Genomic DNA, 19,387 nt, shown 5'->3' on the forward strand with positions numbered 1-19,387 from the left:
CTGTTTGTGGAGGTGTTATAATTTAGGCTTGTGTCTGAACATTTATCACGCATAGAAGATAAAAAAATTTTTTAGCTGGTTATTGAAAAACTCTTACAGGTCAAGACTCTGACTGGTACAAAAGTAATAATTTTTATTTGTGGTGGAGTTGATCCGTACGAAAATGACTCCAATTCGTTCATAGAGGATCGCAATTCATTGCCGAAGATAGAACATAAGATATGGTTACATCGTACACTACTTTATCTTAACAACCCAATTTTTAAATTTTAATCACATGAAAGCGTACAAATCACTCAAAGCTATGAATTTTCTTATAAGAATTTGGGTTGATTCAAACATTTTGGTAGTTCTTCAGAACACAAACTTCTCTTGCTAGGAAAATTAAGTGCGTTAAAACAAACTACAACAAATGAACTAGGTCCTTGTACTAACAAAAAGTTACATTTTATGGTGGTTTTATTTATCATTGCACAGAATTTCTCCTAATGCTGTATTAGAAGTTTTTCTTTGCAATTACCGAATTTGTTTTATACTGTTTTAAAATTTACTTAATTAAATCATGTTTCTTCATTTGATGAACAATTCACGAAGTTTACGCCTTCCCCACTTAAAATTAATTAATGCAAAATAAGCTTTTTAAAATAACTAAGACACTTAGAAACAAGCTATGCAACAGTTAGAAAAAGCTTATTTTTATTTCTGCTTAATCGTAATTTTAATTGAAGTCGTAGTTTTCCCTCAATGTAAAATTACTTCCGTGATAATGAAAAAGCGAATATGATTTTATGTGGATGAAGGAACTTTGGCATTATGATAATGAACAAACTTGCTTTATTTTTATGAAAATTAATGAATAACATAAAATAGCTAACTAGTGTGAAAAGTCCATTTTGGAGCTTTAATTTGTTCTTCATCTGTTATACAACGAATTTCAAATCAATTTATATGCAGTTGAACAGCAATTGCTTTATTTATCATATAAGAAATATTAAAGATTTCACATCGATTTGAAGGTTTTAATTAGACACAAAAATTTAGACATCACTTTTTTCCTGGTACATCGATAATCACATTTTCTTAGTATATTCTATGGTTTATATCGTGACAGAGTAATAATTGTTACAAGAATACTAGGATATAATAGCTTTTAACTTTAAAAAACCAATAAACTTTATCTAGGAAAAATTAGAATGAATAGAAACTCAGGATGTAAAGAAATCCGAAAAGCAATACACATTTTGCGAGTAAAATAATATAATATTTCCTGTAAAAGAGATAACATTGCGTTAGATACTGTATTATTTAGAAACGGAAGAATGTAAAACATACATTAATATTAGTTTTCTGCTTCGAGCGATGGTCGAGTCATCTTCCTTCAAAACAAATCTTCTGATGCCCAGAAAGTAATCTTCCATGTAACGGTCCCAATTAAGTTTTGAGATGTCAAAATCGAAACACTGAAATATAATTTCGATTATTTTTCGTATTCTATAAGTATTGTATTTTTACATTCGACACAACTAAATTTCGCATATATTTTTGTTGTTGAATTAGTGCCGTTGTCGCATCTCGATAAATTCCCTACTCGAACCTGTCAGATTCAACCAGCTTCTATAAAAATAAAATGCGTCCAAAATACTTATAATTATCAAATTTGTTATTAGTTCACAGAAATGGCAATAACAGATTATACATTGCTGGTCGTAAAAAATGCTACACCGGGAACGAAAGCAAATAGCAAAGTCGTATTTATTGTACTGTACACTTACGATATAATGTGGGTAAAAGACATAATTATATTGGCAGATAATTTTGAGTTAAAGAGCGAGATCAAATCAGTACCCAGAGTAGCCGCTTCTGGCAGTAATAACAGTTAAGCATGCGTTCAATTGCTAATCGTTTGCCTTACCCAACAATACTGTATCTTTTATGCAATTCTCGCGTTTGTTGCTGCCGCCTCCGTGGTGTTGCGATTTTATTGGCAAATAGTGTAATTTTTTGCTTTCATCTTTTACATTCGTCTTTTCTTTTCGTTATTAAAATGTCCGATGTAAATAAATGAAAGAAATTCATTATTATGTAAATGGTTAATGGCGTTTTGATGCGATGTGCTTTAAAATTTCAACTTTAATTATTTTCTAAAATAAATGTAGAAAATACACGTAATGATCGGTATTATCGACACCAGTAAGTCACTGTAATACAATAAATTAAAAATAACAATAACAGTAAAATGTTGTATCAACACAAGTGTTTTATTTGTAAAATATATTAAGGTAATGTTGAGATATGAACACAAATTATAAGAAGTATTTTACGTAAACAGCAATATTTGATAATGGACATTTTTCAATGAGTACGAGCAGATTTTTCTTGTCGTGTTTATTTTGTGAAATTTTTCTTTTTAACATTTAAAATTAACTTTTGAATTTTTGTCAAGAAAGGTTCAAAATGTTTCGTGTTATCATAGAAAATCACTTCATTTGTAAGGGGATCGATGTGATTTTAGTGTACATGGTATTCATCCAAACGTATTTCTGTGCCTGACATGACACCAAATACGCTTTTTTTCTCAATAAACCTGCTTCAGCACTGAGTTTTATATCAATTTTCCACTGTTTAATATTTACGAATCAAGTGAATGAATAAAAAATAATAATAAATAAAAATAAATGGAGCGAATAAAGTCAAACAATGATGGTAAGTGGGTGTCTTTTTAAAGTTTTTTATTTTGTTTCGGACAGCTTGAAGTATTCTCGGACATGGAACTATGAAATATGCTACATCATCAATGTGTCCGGTCAGACGGGCTGAGTTACCAGAGAACAGAGTACACATATAATCAATACTTGCACTGTGTTACTACTCAATATATGCGTACAAACTGTGTTATATGTTACTCAAATTCTTCATTTCACGCAAATATTTCTTGGTTAAGAATTTTTGCTTTTTGCTCCACGTTTATAACTACATACGAAAGTCACGTTATTTCAATTCGAAATTTTCTACCGAAATGTTTTATTGGTTAAACAAAAGTTAATTATTTTATTTAAATTAAAAATATAGCTATACTTTTTATTACACTGAGCATTAGCATCAATACATCAAAAACTTGATAACCTATTCCATGTTTACTATTCTCAGGAAACAAAGAAGCAATAAACTAATAAACTTTTACATGTTGAATAAAATAATAACATGAATTGTCTACGAATACAATGGGAATAAATACTTTAAAATATTTTCTTTCGTGAAACACTCGAGATAGGTTAAGAACCACTGCTTAGATCCAGGGCGAACATTAATTCTAATTTATGTAGCTACAACCAACCGCTTTATTCGTAATTTCTAGTAGTTAAAAATGAAAAGTAAAATAGCACGTTTATCATTTGTTTATCGTATTGCCAACATTGTCAACTCGTAGCCAGCCCATTACGAGTTCGGCCAGGCTCACAATGAAGCGGCTGGGTGGTTAGAGACGGTATCTGACATATTCGGAAGGAACATCCTCCGAACAATTCTTGGAAACTTTTCAACATCGTCCGGATTCGATTCCGAGTCCCCAGAGCGATAGGGTGACACTTTCACCGCTCGCCCATTCGACCTAAAATTTGATATTCATAAAAGATTTTTTTGGTCTAAAACTTGTTTTTATTTGAAAAAATAAAAACAAGTTTTAGACCAGACGAGATGTACTCTTCCACATACAGTTCTCTTGTTTTTCATCTTCGCATTTCACTTGTGAGATGTAAAGTTGAAGGAACGACTAGTTTAGAAAGTAGTTTATTTGAATATATTGTAGACAGATCAACGATAGAATGAATATTTGTAGTTTATCGACCAGTGGAAATGTATACGAATTTATTTAAACTACTTACAGATTTCGGGAAGATGTATAACAGGATCTCTAATAAGAAATTAATAAAGGATTTTCTTAGAAATAACGATGTAAACGAGAATTCACTTCATCCAAAACCAGTATCAAACTATTAACTAGATGTTACAAACGATTTCTGAATAAAATAAACTGAATAAAATTTAATGATGAGATTTTCCAAGTGTCTAAACAAATACAATAATTGATTTGTGTTCGAATTACTGGCACGGTTTCAAAAATACCACGATTTCTAAATGTTATTAATAAATAAATCGGAAAATATGTAACGTCTGTGATTTGTTTTCTGAAACCGTGTTTTACTATTTATGGAGTGTTGAACACAAGATTGTGTTATTAATTAAACACTTGACCTTTTCCATCTTTATTCAATTGAATAAAAATGGAAAAAGCCAAGTGTTTAATTAATAACATAATCTTGTGTTCAACACTCAATGTAACGCATGATTACTGTTTGATTACGCAGGTCACGTAACTTAGCGCATTACCTTTCCATATGTTACATATTTAAATTTCCATACCTGTTAACGTCGTACGGATTTAAAACATATTTAAATATTAATATCTCATTAGACGATGGTACTTCGCGTAACACAATATTTCGTTGACTCTAAAATTCCTCTTTATCCCCGACACTATCATTTGTAGATAGTCAATTGTACTTGTCATAAGATGCCGCCTACTTTAAATAAAATTAATCCTACCTGTTCATCTTTCGTCGACATCCTTTCCAGCAATTCCTGAACGTTTCTAGTGCTAAACTTCCAATCTCTAGTAGAAAAGTATTCCATCGTGCTTATTTTATTATGAACTTTATCGTAGACTTTCATCATCCTAAATTGCAAACAATGCGAATATCATTTAACATGCCATAGAATACGTAAGCACATTTCAAAGAACATACTTTGGTTTCCTCCCAATAGCAACTAGTAATACATCGGCTAGCATTGCAGGAAGTTCATGTTGCGTCATAATGCATACACGATTCCAATAATAATTCTTCTTGGGTATATTTGTTGGATATAAAAATGTGTTCTCCGAGGGATGTTTCCAATAATGAATATTTAAACATTTGAAAAACTGTTGCAAAGTGAAAGGATTTATGGATCCTGAAGTGCAATTGTAAACTGCAATTTCTTCTCTGAAAGAGAACAGTAATTTTTTCTGAAATATGTCTAGAGATTATTTTAAAATTTATATAAGAAATTAAAAGTAGTAAATTTGTAATATCTGTCTGAGTATTTTAGAAAAAAAATTATATTTTTCTGTTAAATGTTTTCTGTTCATAGAAATTTCTACATTAATTTGGCAAACTCAATATTGTCCAGTTTCATTTAAGAGAAAATCGAAAGATACCAACATAGTTCTGGTGTCAATTTTATTACTTTCCCTGCAGTTAATGCGGCTGCAGAGAAATTTGGAAAAGGCGCAATGGTTCAGATACGGTGGAGTGGAAACTATATAGAGTTAAGTGTGAGGGACAAATATGTCGGAGGCTAACGAGCCAACTAGCGATTATTTTTAAATTAATAGAACAACACCTCGCTCATCCCATACTAAGAATTGCTGTTATTTTGCCAATTACACCTTAATTAAAAGGTCTTCTGCGTTATTTTTTGACACTAATATCAACATAAATAACTCTATAGAAAAAAAAATAAAAAATTTTTAATGCAAAATGTTCTATGCTATTCGTCTGTATTTAAAGCAATTTGCCCAAAATACTCTCGCATAGAAAAAGCATTACATTTTCAATACCACCTGCTGGTGACAGAGCCAAGCAGGTTACAGATACATTTAAAGCGGTAGTGAATATTATAGTGAAAACGCTAGAAACAGAAGAAGCGTTGTGCAAACATTTCCATTAATGCGAAATACTTGACGACATATCAAAAATTCGTCAGACATTCAAACTTTTTCTGATCAGATAAAGTGGCCAAGGAGTTGTGAAAAAACTGGGACGACGAGTAAAGCTCACGCTGAATTATTATTCACTTATAATTTATAAACATAATTTTGCATAACAAATTGATTCTACCTGCAATACTTAAGTTTGTTCGTTTACATAAATGTAGTTCTGGTACATAAATACCATTTGATGTAGAAACGAAGTAACAGGTATTTGTATTTAAGTTTATAAAGTAACAACTATTAACAAGACATAATTTGTCTACATAACAACGATGCACCTTTATATATTAAACTTATATTACAAATGAGATTTTATCGCTGTAAAGGATCTTTTCGATAGACTTTTTGTTTTTTAAATTTCTGAGAATTTGTACTGCCGTGGCTTATCACTTCGCACTCTCGTTTCAATTTTATTCTGAATTTTCCCAAATATGCGTGTTTATGAGAGAATTTAATGTTCAACGGATACTTTTTACCAATTTATATACATTTGCTGATACCATAGCTCATACATACACTCTGATTAAGCTACATCTTTTCTAATATAGCTCAAATTTAAATGCAAATGTTTGAATTTTTTTNTTTCCCAAATATGCGTGTTTATGAGAGAATTTAATGTTCAACGGATACTTTTTACCAATTTATATACATTTGCTGATACCATAGCTCATACATACACTCTGATTAAGCTACATCTTTTCTAATATAGCTCAAATTTAAATGCAAATGTTTGAATTTTTTTCCTTGTATAGCGAGTACTTAAAATGAGAAAACTTTGTAACGACGACGCCTTTTTTAATTTATTGAAATATTCATAAAACCTACCTTCGATGAGGCATTATTGACTTTCTCCAAGCAGCAGCCAACATCAAATTAACCACTGTATCCGATGGAACGAAATCACAAATTTTCGCTTCGTCACACAACATGCTTCGAAGTATTCCTTTCAATCCCTGAAAGTAGAACCCAATACTGTTTCGAGTACCCGACATTAATCGTGTCACACGGATTAAATTTTTATGAAATAAAATATGCTTATTGCAATATTTACCTTTATTAGAAACTAAAATATGTTTTTAAAGAAGAAGAAGAATTTAATTCTACTTGTAAAAAGACCATCGAAACAAAAAGCTTCAAAACACAGAATTAGAATTAGAAGCTAACTCATAAGCATCCACTTAATAACAAATTAAGTAAATTCTAACTATAATTCCTGATTCATGAACGTAAATGTGGCTTTCCTTCAGTCAGTGTGATTAGACAGAGTTAAATTGGAAAGAGCGAACATTAGAAGAATAAGAGGAACGTAAAAATACAATAATTTACTAATACAACCTATTGTATATTAGTACTGTAAATGGTATTACTCAAATAAAAATTTTCTCTCAAGGATTTATCTGTATACCCGGATAAATTTTCAATATCCGAGTTCAAAAATAGCTAATCCTTCCCATATTCCCAGAAATATTTATATACACTTACAATTGCTGCTGCATAATCTGTTCCACTATTGCCATCGTTCCATCCCTAAAAAAGAAATTTGTACTAATTACACACAAACGTATAATGTATTTTGACGTAGAATAGAAATACTCACGGAAAAAGGTTCCTTCCAAGTACTAATCACAATAGAAGGTCTTACAATTACTACAGGCAAATCTCTACAGAAATTATTTAAATAATTTTCTGTTATGGCCTTTGTTAAAGTATAAGTATTGGGTCGATTTTCCAAAAGATTTTCTTTTGTTATCTCTACCGAAGAGTAATTCTCTACACTACAATTAGAAAAGTATCAACACAACAAACGTATTGAAAAACTTAAAAAATTAAATTGCAAAAATATTGCATTTAAAATGTCATAATATAGTACTTTGCAATGTTCTTAAATTCCTCGTAACTTCTGGCCATTGTATAGATTTTTTCATCCACTTCCTTTCTGTCGCAGAAAGAATAAGCGGTAGATGCGTGTACGAATGCCTGAAATTATATTTAATTTATTCAATAATCCGCAAAAAAATTTGTTCTGAACAATAAGCGGAATGAGTATTGAAAATAATGTTTTATTCTAACGATATAGCATTTTTAAAATTATTTTTAATTATTAATAAAAATTGTAATCGACATCGGTAAACATTACAAAGACATAGAAAAATATTTTGTGTTATTTCAGCGAAAAACGCAAAACATACGAAGTATTTAAGCTGATTTGATTTAGAAATGAAAATTAAACTATAAATACGAAAAAGTTCTGTGCTAAATTCAATGTCGTGCACGTTAAGAACTTAGCTGCAATCAAATTATTACCAAATATTTACCACTAAATTTTTCATTTGACGACAAACTTCTACCACATTTTTTGTCGTTTCTACGTTATTGACGAACGAATCTCTGCAAAATAAATTAAAATAAATGGGCAAGTCTCAAAATGATCTGCTTAATTAGAGTAAAACTTACCGAAAAGGTTCATCGAATTTAACCGAAGCGGCCAAGTGAAACACCACCGAAACATTCTTCGTTATCAAATTCATATGACACGAGGAAATTTCTAAGTTCTCTCTTGTGAGGTCCCCTTCGATGCATTCAACTTTATCCGTAATTTCCGGATTTTTCAGTAAAACATTTTCGAAAATCTTTTATAAATATAATGAATATATTAGAAATTCGATAAAAAATTTGATTGTATAAGGTAAGGTAAGCGAGTAGAAAAATCAGACAAATTTGAGTCGTCATAATTGTGTTCGATTCTGTGTAAAATGTATTCAATTCTGACAACACGAAGACATTTATTAATTAAATAAATCAGCAACGAGTTGCTCAACTGTTCCTGAAATCTTTAAAATTTTGGTGCCGCCATCTGTTATCGCATTTTTTATACACGTAACTGTTATAAAAATGGATAAAAAGCTTAATTTTGAGGGTAGAGATGGGTTTTATTAAAAAATTGTAAATGCTTAATTTATTGTTAAAATAATATAAGAAAATTTAAGTATATTCGCGTTATCATACACGTGATTGCTTTTACGCTAATTTGATTAAAGTGACGCCGGTTTTGTGAATAAATGTACGTAATTTTGACAAAACTAAAATAATGTAGTAATGAAATTCAGCAAAATCTTTTCTACGAATGTATTTGTCGTTTCAACTTTAACTTTTTTAATTTATTGCGTATATTTTGTAATGATTTATTACTAAGATGCGTCCTGTATTTATAATTGATCCATCTAAAAAATTAAATTAAAAAAACTATTTAAAAATGAAGAAATAATTAATCGTTGACATACTTATTACACAACAATTACATTCCAACAGATATTTATTATTTAAAATTTAATGAATACAGTAAATTCTTTTAGCGTTCAGAATGATCTTCGTTTGACGTATAGAATTTACTTACAAGTTTTATTTGTAACTAGCTGCAAGTACCCGCTTCGCTGGGTTTTTATTTGTTCGTACATTTATATGTAATATAGTTTTTTTTACATAAAAAACTGTTTATTTTTTTCTACGTAATCTTCTTCTGATTCGGTGTGTTTCCCTTAAATTTTCAAGTTGCTCTTCTGTTTGATTATTTCTGTTTCGATATGATTCGAGACCGCAGAAATTATTTCTTACCTTTTGGCGTTGTTTTGTATATTTTTACTTTTCGCACTTCACTATTCACTTTTCACTTTCTACTATTTTCTGTTATTCATACACTTTTGCTTATGAAAAATCAACTCAAGCGTGTGCGTCACACGTCTCTACTACTCACACATAATGGTCCTTGTCTATTGCAAAACATTTTCAACTATTCGACTATTAAGACTACATTATAGCCAATCTTACCCGTTTTCACAGAATGCCAGCATTAGGTCCCCTGTTTTCAGATTGATTAGAGAATTTTTACATGGGTCTAAAAATATGTTCAATTTCCAGCAAAAACACAAAAAACCGCATCTGCGTCTGTAAATCTTGCACACCTTTGTTACTCAACACTTTCATTGTTAATACTTCCGTTGTTAACACTTTTATTGCTAACACTTTCATTGTTGACACTTCCATTGTTACACATTTTAGAAGTCAACCGCTTTCAACCCCAGATCTCCCGCACCCTTATAGCTATCGATACGCAACCACCATAATGCACGATGGGAGACTTGGAGCTACTACCACACACAAACACCATTCATGTGCGATGTGTAGTTTCAACTAAAATGTGAAATATAGAAACAAACACGTCCATTTTATATATATATACTAGCTGTTACTCGCGGCTTTGCCCGCGAGAACTTTTGCAAGCGAACCCCATTTATATTCAGTATTTCAACAACCATAGTAATTGTTATATAAGACCTACAACTGTGAATGATGAAAATTGCCGAGAATCAAACGAACTGTTTTCCCTTTGATCAATTTTCTGGAACGTATACAATCGTTTTATAATCGAACCAATATGCAATAACAAATTCGAATTTAAAATCGAAATAGATAAAAATATTTATAACAATGTCTGAAATGTTATTAATTTGATACACCTAAACACTCAATGAAGACTAAAAGTTGATGAAAACGAAAAATCGCATCTAAAATAGTACAGTAGAAACCATTCTTCCGGTTAAGCGTTAATTTTCTCTCTTTCTCCACGCGGGGGAATTTCGAAAAATCCCTTTTTAGTGTGCGTTTTCATGACATACCCTAAGTGTGTACCAAATTTCACCTCTTCAGGTTTAGCGGTTTCCTCTAATCGATGATGAATCAGTCATTCAATCAGTCAGGACAAGTACTTTTATATACAGTAGACCCTCCTATAACGCTTAGATACGTTCCACGTTAATCGAATTTTACGTTGTAGACATCATTAAATACATGAGCCAATCGCAGTCCAACACGTGTGAAATTTACGGACTAAGGCTGTTTGAAAGGTTTTCTTCAATAAAATTAACCGACTCTAATTCCACTCAACATTTCCAAAACACGTATAATTTTTTAATAATCCGTATAAACTATGCTATAAACAAAAAATTGTAGTATTACTTACCGAGTGTGCACCGTTCGACTACGCCGTTGCTCAAGCTTGTTTTCGTCGCGGAACAGCGCACGAAACGGCGGCCGCGATTTCTGATAACGAATTTTTCGCTGAAAAATAACTTGACCTTTGGAGACATCATTAATATAAATAATTTTTATGGCCGTTGAATAAGAAATGCTACTTTCACAAGAAATGTATAAAATTACAGTGCTGTATTAGACTTACAGTCGACCCCCTATAACGTGGGTTCCTATAACGGAAATTCCTATAACGTAGCGAAAAAATTGTAGCAATATTCGTATAAAGGAACTCCTAAAACGTCGTCGCCGACTCGAATCGCGCCAAAATTGATAGAATCTGGACCAATAGTGGATGAGCAGCTGAACTACTTTCCTCCGGCCCTGCGCTACGCTACAGAGACTCTAGCGGCTAAATTGAGTTTGCTATCGTCTGTACAGTATTATATATAAATTAGGTACTGTACATATAATTATATATTAATTATATATAAATTAGGTACTGTATATATAATTATATATTAACTTAATTTATTGTAACTTTATTATAATTATATATATGCTTTCTGCCGCCTGGCAACACGCTACGGAGATTTTAGGCTAGTAAGTTGAGTTTATTATCGTCTGCACAGTATGTAAATTAGGTACCGTAAGTCTAATACAGCACTAATTTTATACATTTCTTGTGAAAGAAACACTTCTTATTCAACGGCCATAAAAATTATTTATATTAATGATGTCTCCAAAGGTCAAGTTATTTTTCTGCGAAAAATTCGTTATCAGAAATCGCGGCCGCCGTTTCGTGTGCTGTTCCGCGACGAAAACAAGCTTGAGCAACGGCGTAGTCGAACGGTGCACACTCGGTAAGTAATCCTACAGTTTTCTGTTTATAGCATAGTTTATACGGATTATTCCTAAAAATTATACGTGTTTTGGAAATGTTAAGTGAAATTAGTCTAGAATCGGTTAATTTTATGGAAGAAAACCTTTCAAACAGCCTTAGTCCGTAAACTTCACACGTGTCGGGCTGCGATTGGCTCATGTATTTAATGATTCCTACAACGTAAAATTCGATTAACGTGGAACGTATCTAAGCGTTATAGGGGGGTCTACTGTATTTAGATATAGATATAGATTATGTCACTGATCGTTAAAAATAAACTGACGCAGTTCTGTTTTCCAACTTACATCTTTTCTGCCTCTGTAATACTGTTTTAAAAACACTAACTTTAGTATTGTAATGAAACCTCCATTCTCTCGATGGTTTTGATGGCGTAAAGGTTTACGTATACATCGAACTGCAACCTCTAGAAACCGAAAGTGAAATTGGAATGGTACGTGAAAACTCAACATGTAATTATTCTTAAAATGAGGGAATATGTTACTCGTCTTTATGGTGTAGGGAACATGGTGCAATACTAGGCATGGGCATGCCAGGAATTTGCTCACACGTTGGACCGTACTTGTGCTGCGAACATTCATTACATTAGAAATACAAATACAGTACATTGATTGAATGTTGCGTAATATGCTCCAATATATTCATTTTCTGGTTTGTTCTCTAGAAGGAGCAAGTATAAATAAGCCGTAACTTCTGTCTACACTTTGCACAAAATCTTTGTACGAAGGAAGTATCACGTGTTTTTCCAATTATTTCAGCGAAAATCGCATTTCTTCGGAGTAAAATTTAATAAATGTTAATTGTACATTTGAATTTTCAAACTGTAACTCTTACAGAACTTGTAACAGTAACTCTTTTGTAACTCTTACAGAACTTGTAACAGTAACTCTTTTGTAACTCTTACAGAACTTGTAACAGTAACTCTTTTGTAACTCTTACAGAACAGTAACTCTTTTTGAACTGTAACTCTTACAGAAGATATGAGTAATATTTCAAGTTATCAAACAATAGTTTACGTTTCATGAAATAAATGTAATCCAGAATAATTACATATTAACTTACTTTAGAACGAAACAATTCCATCTTCCTCTCTTCCGCTGTCATTCCTTTTTTGCTTCTGATTAAAACGTAAATCTTTTCATTATTGCAGGACCTTAGCAATTTCTCTAAAAGCACCTTCAAATATTACAAAGATAAAGCGGAAATGAGTTATATTTGAAATATCTGTGTATAAAATTATGACGTAGAAATACTTGCCTTTCCCAAAGATCCCGTTACTCCCGTTACAAATACCTCACGACTGTCGTAAAATTTCGATATGGACATATTTTATTCAGCAATTCTTTCAAATATTCTGTTAAATGAATCAAAGGAAAAAAGATAAAACAAAAAGTTTATCACAACAGTGACAATGGCATTTTCTCCATTTTAAAAGAATTATGTTATATATAGAGAGGTTAGAGAGGTTTCATATCGTAAAAACGTTTACCAGTTAGACAGTTTAAAGCCAGAATTCACTTAACTATACCTCATTGATCATAAAGTGTCGGGGATGGTTTAATAACAGGTAAAGATCGAATTAATTCATGAAAATTTTTTGTCTTCATAAAAGTAATTCTGCATTTCCATGTGCATATGCCAACGTTTTTCTAATCTTCGAAAGAAGCCTTATAGCTGATTTCGTGGAATCCCTCAAGCGGATGTTTTCTTCTAGGAAACGGGTAGAACCACACCGTATCGTATTAGGTGAACACGAAGCATGCGAAGCCATATCTGTTGAATTTCAGACCGTAGATTTACGAATACGAAGAGCATTGTCAGCAGCCGCATTTTCCAGGGGATTTCCCTTTTCAAGTCGGATCGTTTTATACGAATTGCTTCACGCAAACAAAGTAAAATTCTTAAATGATATTGCTTGTCGACAGTTTGACCAGTTAGAAGGAATTCGCGAGGCACGACACCAAGAAATTAGAATGACTTTCAAGCGGTGTTTTTCGTCTCGCTCCACCTTTCGCGTGCCATACATTCGATTATTACACGAATTCTAAAATCAAGATAATCCTTGATATCTTGCTTAAAACTTTATTAGACCATTAGAGAGAAACGTCATAAAATTTATGTTTAAATACAAAATAAACTGGTCATTTTAGTGTGAGAACGGGAAATTTTTGGTTAACGCTCTATCATATATAGTTTGAACACGACTTGTTCATTTCAACTAATGTCAGCACTGACAAGGGCAAATCTCGATATCTCATTCCGAGTAGCCGAAATTTTAGTAGGGTGTATGTAATTTGAAGGTGAATCGACAATGAAAGTAGGCCTTAAATTAATCTAAACAAGTTTATAATAAAACTGTAAATTTATTAAACAAAAAGAAGATATAATATTAGTATGGAATTTGATTTACACCAATGTATTACAAAATTATAATATTGAATACAAAATATGAATACTGCTAAAATTAACTCACTATTTAAAATTAATCTAGAAAGAAAGAGAGACTTTACATAACATAGGTATATCACCTTAATGTACAGTACAATGCTTGAGGGATTTATGAATGTAGGAGAACTTCGCCGGAGCTTCGGATACAAAAAGAGGAGTCTTTTTGTAGGTGAGCAAGAACTAGAAATGTGCGAACACCTGTTATGGAGAAATTCCTTCCAATATATGCGTTAATATCACCACGCTTCTCGACGCGTGACGGAAGTCGAGGTGAGTTTCGTAGTGGGATGTGTCGAGATCTCATGTTTGTAATCGCTTGCAAAGGAGGTGACGTTATCTACCTCCAACAAAGTAAAATTGAATGATTATTTGTGACAAAATAGTACTTTAAAATGTATTAAATTAAAACAAATTTAAAACATATCTCATTCCGGTTGCTGCAGTCGAATTAACCATTCTATAATCTCACATCGAATATATATTTAGTTAAATTACGATATTCCATAACGTTGTTAAAATTTCTATTAAAAAGATAGAAGAAAATATTCCTGAACATTTTCATATATGTATAGTTAGACCAAGCACATTTCTACAGTTAATTCAGATGAATTATTTGATTAAACTGTTATAAATACGTAACATATTCTAAATAAATTTAATTACAGGTGCAAAAATCTAAAGTAATATAAAAGATTAAAAGTTTAAAATACTAATTGAATTATTGAAGAATAAAGCAGAAAATGCAACAATAATCACAAATTATAAATTAAAATAATGAGTAGAATTGTGTATAAAATAATTGGAAATATTTTAGTTGATTCCGTTTAATAAGGAATCATTTTATCTATATATGAAATTATAATCTTAATTAATTTGCTAGAAGTGATAAAAATGGCATACAGTCATACCCCGGACTTACGCGATAGGTGGGACCGAGCGATAACCGCGTATGTGGAATTCGCGTAAGTCGAGGTATAATTTTGCATATAAATACATACAAATTATTTTTAATTGGGGCCGGAGACTAAAGAAAACAATAATTTAGAAAAAAAAATGTTTAATAAAATCTTAGATAATACATACGTATAACAAATTATATTATTATACAATTTTTCACATTTATTTGACTATCACAATATAATTTTAACATTGTTTCCATCTCAGCGATAATACTGTGACGTTTACGAATGATGCTTGAATTTAAAGATTGAGCATTTTTTACAGCTTCGAGAATTTTTTCTTTACCTTAAATAATTGTTCTGACCGTCGATTCCGGTAGATCAAACTTCTTTGCCAATTCACAAATTTTCATTTTTGTATCGAAGACTTTAATAATGTTAAAGGCTTTGGTGACGTATTTTTAACGTAACTCGACAGTGATTTTACCAGAGAAGAATTAATAAAAGTTATTAACGAGAATAGTGAAAGATCGATGAAAGCAATAACAGAAATAAAAGAAGAGGTCAATGATCTTAAGGAACGAGTTGAGAATACAGAAATAGGTAAACATAAAACTGATATAGAGGACTTAATAAAAACAAATACAGAAAAAACTATGGAGGAAATTAATAATGTTAGAGAAAAACTAGAGAATATTAATGGGGTAAGAGAAAAATTAGAGAACATTAATGAGGCCATCTCAAAAGAGTCATCAAAAGAAAGGCCACCACTTAGCTACAGTGAGACTTTAAAATTGAGTACAAAGCAAACAGAGACAAGCTTTCAGGTACTTAGACCCCAATTCACAGTGATAATACATAGTAAAAATAAAGAAGACGACCCGGAAAAAATAAAAGAAATAATTAAAAAGAAAATAGACCCAACTAGATTGCAAATTGGGGTTAAGCGTATCAGAAGTTTAAACAATGGAGGAATAGCTGTGGATACTTGCTCGACAGACGACATGAAGGTTCTAACGGAGGAATTAAAAAAGATTAAACAATTGGAAACTACTAAAGTGGCAAAGCTACCCGCGCAATTTTGTACATAGTCTTGCAAGTTGGCTTGGGACCCATGGTCGGTTCTTTCTATCTTAATTTGGATTAAGCCCCGATACCGTCGGTGCCAACATACTGCGCCTGGCTGTGGTATCATTACTGGGGCAGGACTGGCCATGGTGTCACTTCCCGGTTAGCATCGCTAATGGAAAAGCATCCTTCATGGCAATTATCTGTCAACCAATGATTCTATGTATTTATTCTGTTACTGTATGTAACATTCTGTTTCCGAATTATGTTTCACTTTCATGCAAGTAGCATGACTTTGTTCATCCTACTGTTGTCATGTGTATATCCGAAAAAAATAATCGAAAAAGCTGTTCGCATTGTTAAATGGTTAAATTGGTTTTTATATTAGTATTTAAGTTAACACATTGTCGGGCAGTTCTGTGTTTATTATGTATGGTAAACATTCTTCTGTATATAATATTGTTTTTTAAGTTTAATAAAGACCCGATGCAGTCGCCCGTGGGGTCCCAGGGGCCCACTGATTGCTCTTTTCTTCACACTTTCCTATCTTCTTTGTTTCTTCTTCCTGCTCCTTCTTCTTACTTTTCTAAACTCTTCCTTCCGACTTCTAATAGGGTAAAGTCTGTTGCTCGACACGGATAGCCCTCTATTCCTTTCTACTAAATGTATTTACTAATATAATTATATTTGTAAACTGTAATAAGGTAATAATTATTGTTTCTTGTTTGTTAGAAATGTGAACTTTGGGTAACAGCGTCGAAAAATCCTTAGTTGTTTTCTGCACTACGTAATTTTATCAAAAACACTTACTAAAACACCTTTTCTTGCAGCAGACGTTTATTAAAAAAACTTTCAAACGTTTTCGGTCTTGTTAATAGACCTTTCTCAAGAAAAATAAAATTTAATAAACAATAAAATTGTAAATCGAACGCTTAGTACAAACAAACAAATAGATTTATTTGTACTAAGCGTTCGATTTACAATTTTGTTGTTTATTAAATTTTATTTTTCTTGAGAAAGGTCTTTTAACAAGACCGAAAAGTTTAAAAGTTTTTTCTAATAAACGTCGGCTGCAAGAAAAGGTGTTTTAGTAAGTGTTTTTGATATTAAAATATGCAGTGTCGAACGATTTGTAATTTTATCAATTGTTTTACGCAATTCTGTGTATAATTGTACTAGCAGAAAGCCCGGCGTTGCTGGGAATAAAGTAACCATAGGGAAGATTAAGGTTATTACATTACAGCCAATCTTACTTGTTTTCACAGAATGCAAAATTCGGTCTCCTTGTCCACAGACTAATTAAAGAATTTTTNATCGACTCCTATTTGCTGGGTTTCATATGGGATAGTGTACACCCCCGCTTGCTCTTCCATTCTTATTTTGTCCTTATCGTTCCTTAATTTAAATAAAAAATTATTCATTGCAAAATTCTGTTTAAAACACGAATAAGGAAAACACTTGTGTCCTTTTTAAAATTATATCCAAGAAAAAGAGGAAAGAATCATTCGTGCGAATAGATTAAAAAACGATTTCGTAACAAATACTGAATATATTTCTTTCTTAAATTATAAATTTAAAATTAATTAATAGTCTAAAATAAATAATAATTAACGAGTAAACAATCGCGTATATATGGTAATAGCATAATCGAATTCAGTTTCTTTTCTTAAACACTTTAGAAAATGCTTAATTAACTTTCCCGGCAACATTTGGTGGCGTTATCTGTTACGATATTTTATTATTAAAACTTTTTATATTTTTAAATATTACTAAATGGCAAAAAAGCTTAATTTTGAGAGTATGGATGCCATTTTACTCGTTATTAAGTCTGACCCTACTGGAGATACACACGACCTCTTTTATCCTCTCACTTCGTCGACCTTTAATGGTTAAAATTTAATTACATCGATCCCAATAATAAACAAACTTCCCTAAGAAATTACAGAAATTTTCGACAAAAAGCACGGGAGTTATTAATTAATCTTCAACAGTGCCGTAACTAGGCAGGTGCAACAGGTGCACCCGCGCAGGGCTCACTTGGAAGGGCGACAAAATGTATGTATTTCTTTTAATATATAATCTTGTATAAGACGCTACAATAAAAATCCGACAGATTAATTATCCTGCTTTGAAAAAATAATTTGAAATTCAATAGAAGCGCCAACGTTTCTCTAATTAATCTATCTAATCTACGAATTTACGTAGATTTTTAATCACGTCCCCAGAAAGGATTAAATTTAGAATTTCAAAAACTTACCTGAAAATTCGTCGGAGCCGATTTAATAATCGATACGATCAATGCGTGACAGCAAACAGTCAGTGAAGGAAATGCGTGTTCTCGTACACTTCCTTCACTGACTATAGCTACCAGAACTCGTTCGACTGAGTTTACAATTTAAATTTGTATAAAATAAAAACAAAAATTCTTGAAAAGCTGTGGAACACGCGCGTTTATGATGAAGTTTCCTCCTGTTATTTACGAATTACAGTACTAAATTTCTTTTAATTGTTATCATTGTTTATGCCACCCACCCACGAACAAATGTACTTTTTACATCTTATACAGGTGGACTGTACGTCCAACAATTTTCATAACTAGGAAATCGTTACGAGAAAATCTTACTTCAACAAACATCACGTGATTTATTACGTATTTTCTTAGAAAACATAACCGACAAATATAGGTGTTTTCCATTTCTGCTTGATACGTAAACACAAATGTAGTGATACGCTTCTAACCTTCTGCCTAAACCGGTTTAAAACCCGAGGGTTGGAACGCGCGTGTCGGACATCATAACCGACAAAAACGTGTGACGGTACTTGTTAAAATTAAATAATTACATCGATATGACGTTCATTGAACATGCTCGATGTGACAACTTTACCCATTTTATGAGTTTTCTTAAGTATTAACGAAATCTATGAAACAGTGTTTTAATTACTTAATTTTTGTTCTTAATTATTACGACATATATTTTGACAAACAAAATGCGTTTCAGAAGATATACGAGGTTACTGTACTCTTATACAAGCCTTAAGTACCTAACAAATCATCCCCCTACTGCGTCATAGCTGTAAATGGCAACACTTCAACATAAAATAAAAATTTTAAAATAAAGAGTTTCAAAGATAAAATAGATTTACACCCGTTTTCAGAAAGGTTTTTTTAATTTATACATTTCTCCCCTGGACGTATGTTTGTTTGTATACGGCAACTCAACTTCCGGAAGATCTGTC

The 19,387-nt window shown here is 31.7% G+C and overlaps 1 protein-coding gene across 1 annotated transcript; it reads right to left on the bottom strand.

The window, feature by feature from the left end:
* Nucleotides 1-1,014: 1,014 nt before the first annotated feature.
* On the bottom strand, nt 1,015-13,061 carry LOC111623165 (putative fatty acyl-CoA reductase CG5065). The gene is made up of 12 exons (XM_023365635.1): nt 12,993-13,061; nt 12,798-12,911; nt 8,264-8,439; nt 8,125-8,197; nt 7,680-7,786; nt 7,407-7,584; nt 7,292-7,336; nt 6,635-6,762; nt 4,803-5,039; nt 4,603-4,732; nt 1,333-1,460; nt 1,015-1,267 (listed from the first exon to the last, which is right to left on the bottom strand). Exons 1-12 carry the CDS (start codon nt 13,059-13,061, stop codon nt 1,189-1,191), a joined length of 1,464 nt encoding a protein of 487 aa, XP_023221403.1. The 3' UTR covers nt 1,015-1,188.
* Nucleotides 13,062-19,387: the final 6,326 nt, after the last annotated feature.

Source organism: Centruroides sculpturatus, unplaced genomic scaffold (assembly GCF_000671375.1).
Source record: "Centruroides sculpturatus isolate CEXI.00-Female unplaced genomic scaffold, Cexi_2.0 scaffold8, whole genome shotgun sequence".
Lineage (NCBI taxonomy): Eukaryota > Metazoa > Arthropoda > Arachnida > Scorpiones > Buthidae > Centruroides > Centruroides sculpturatus.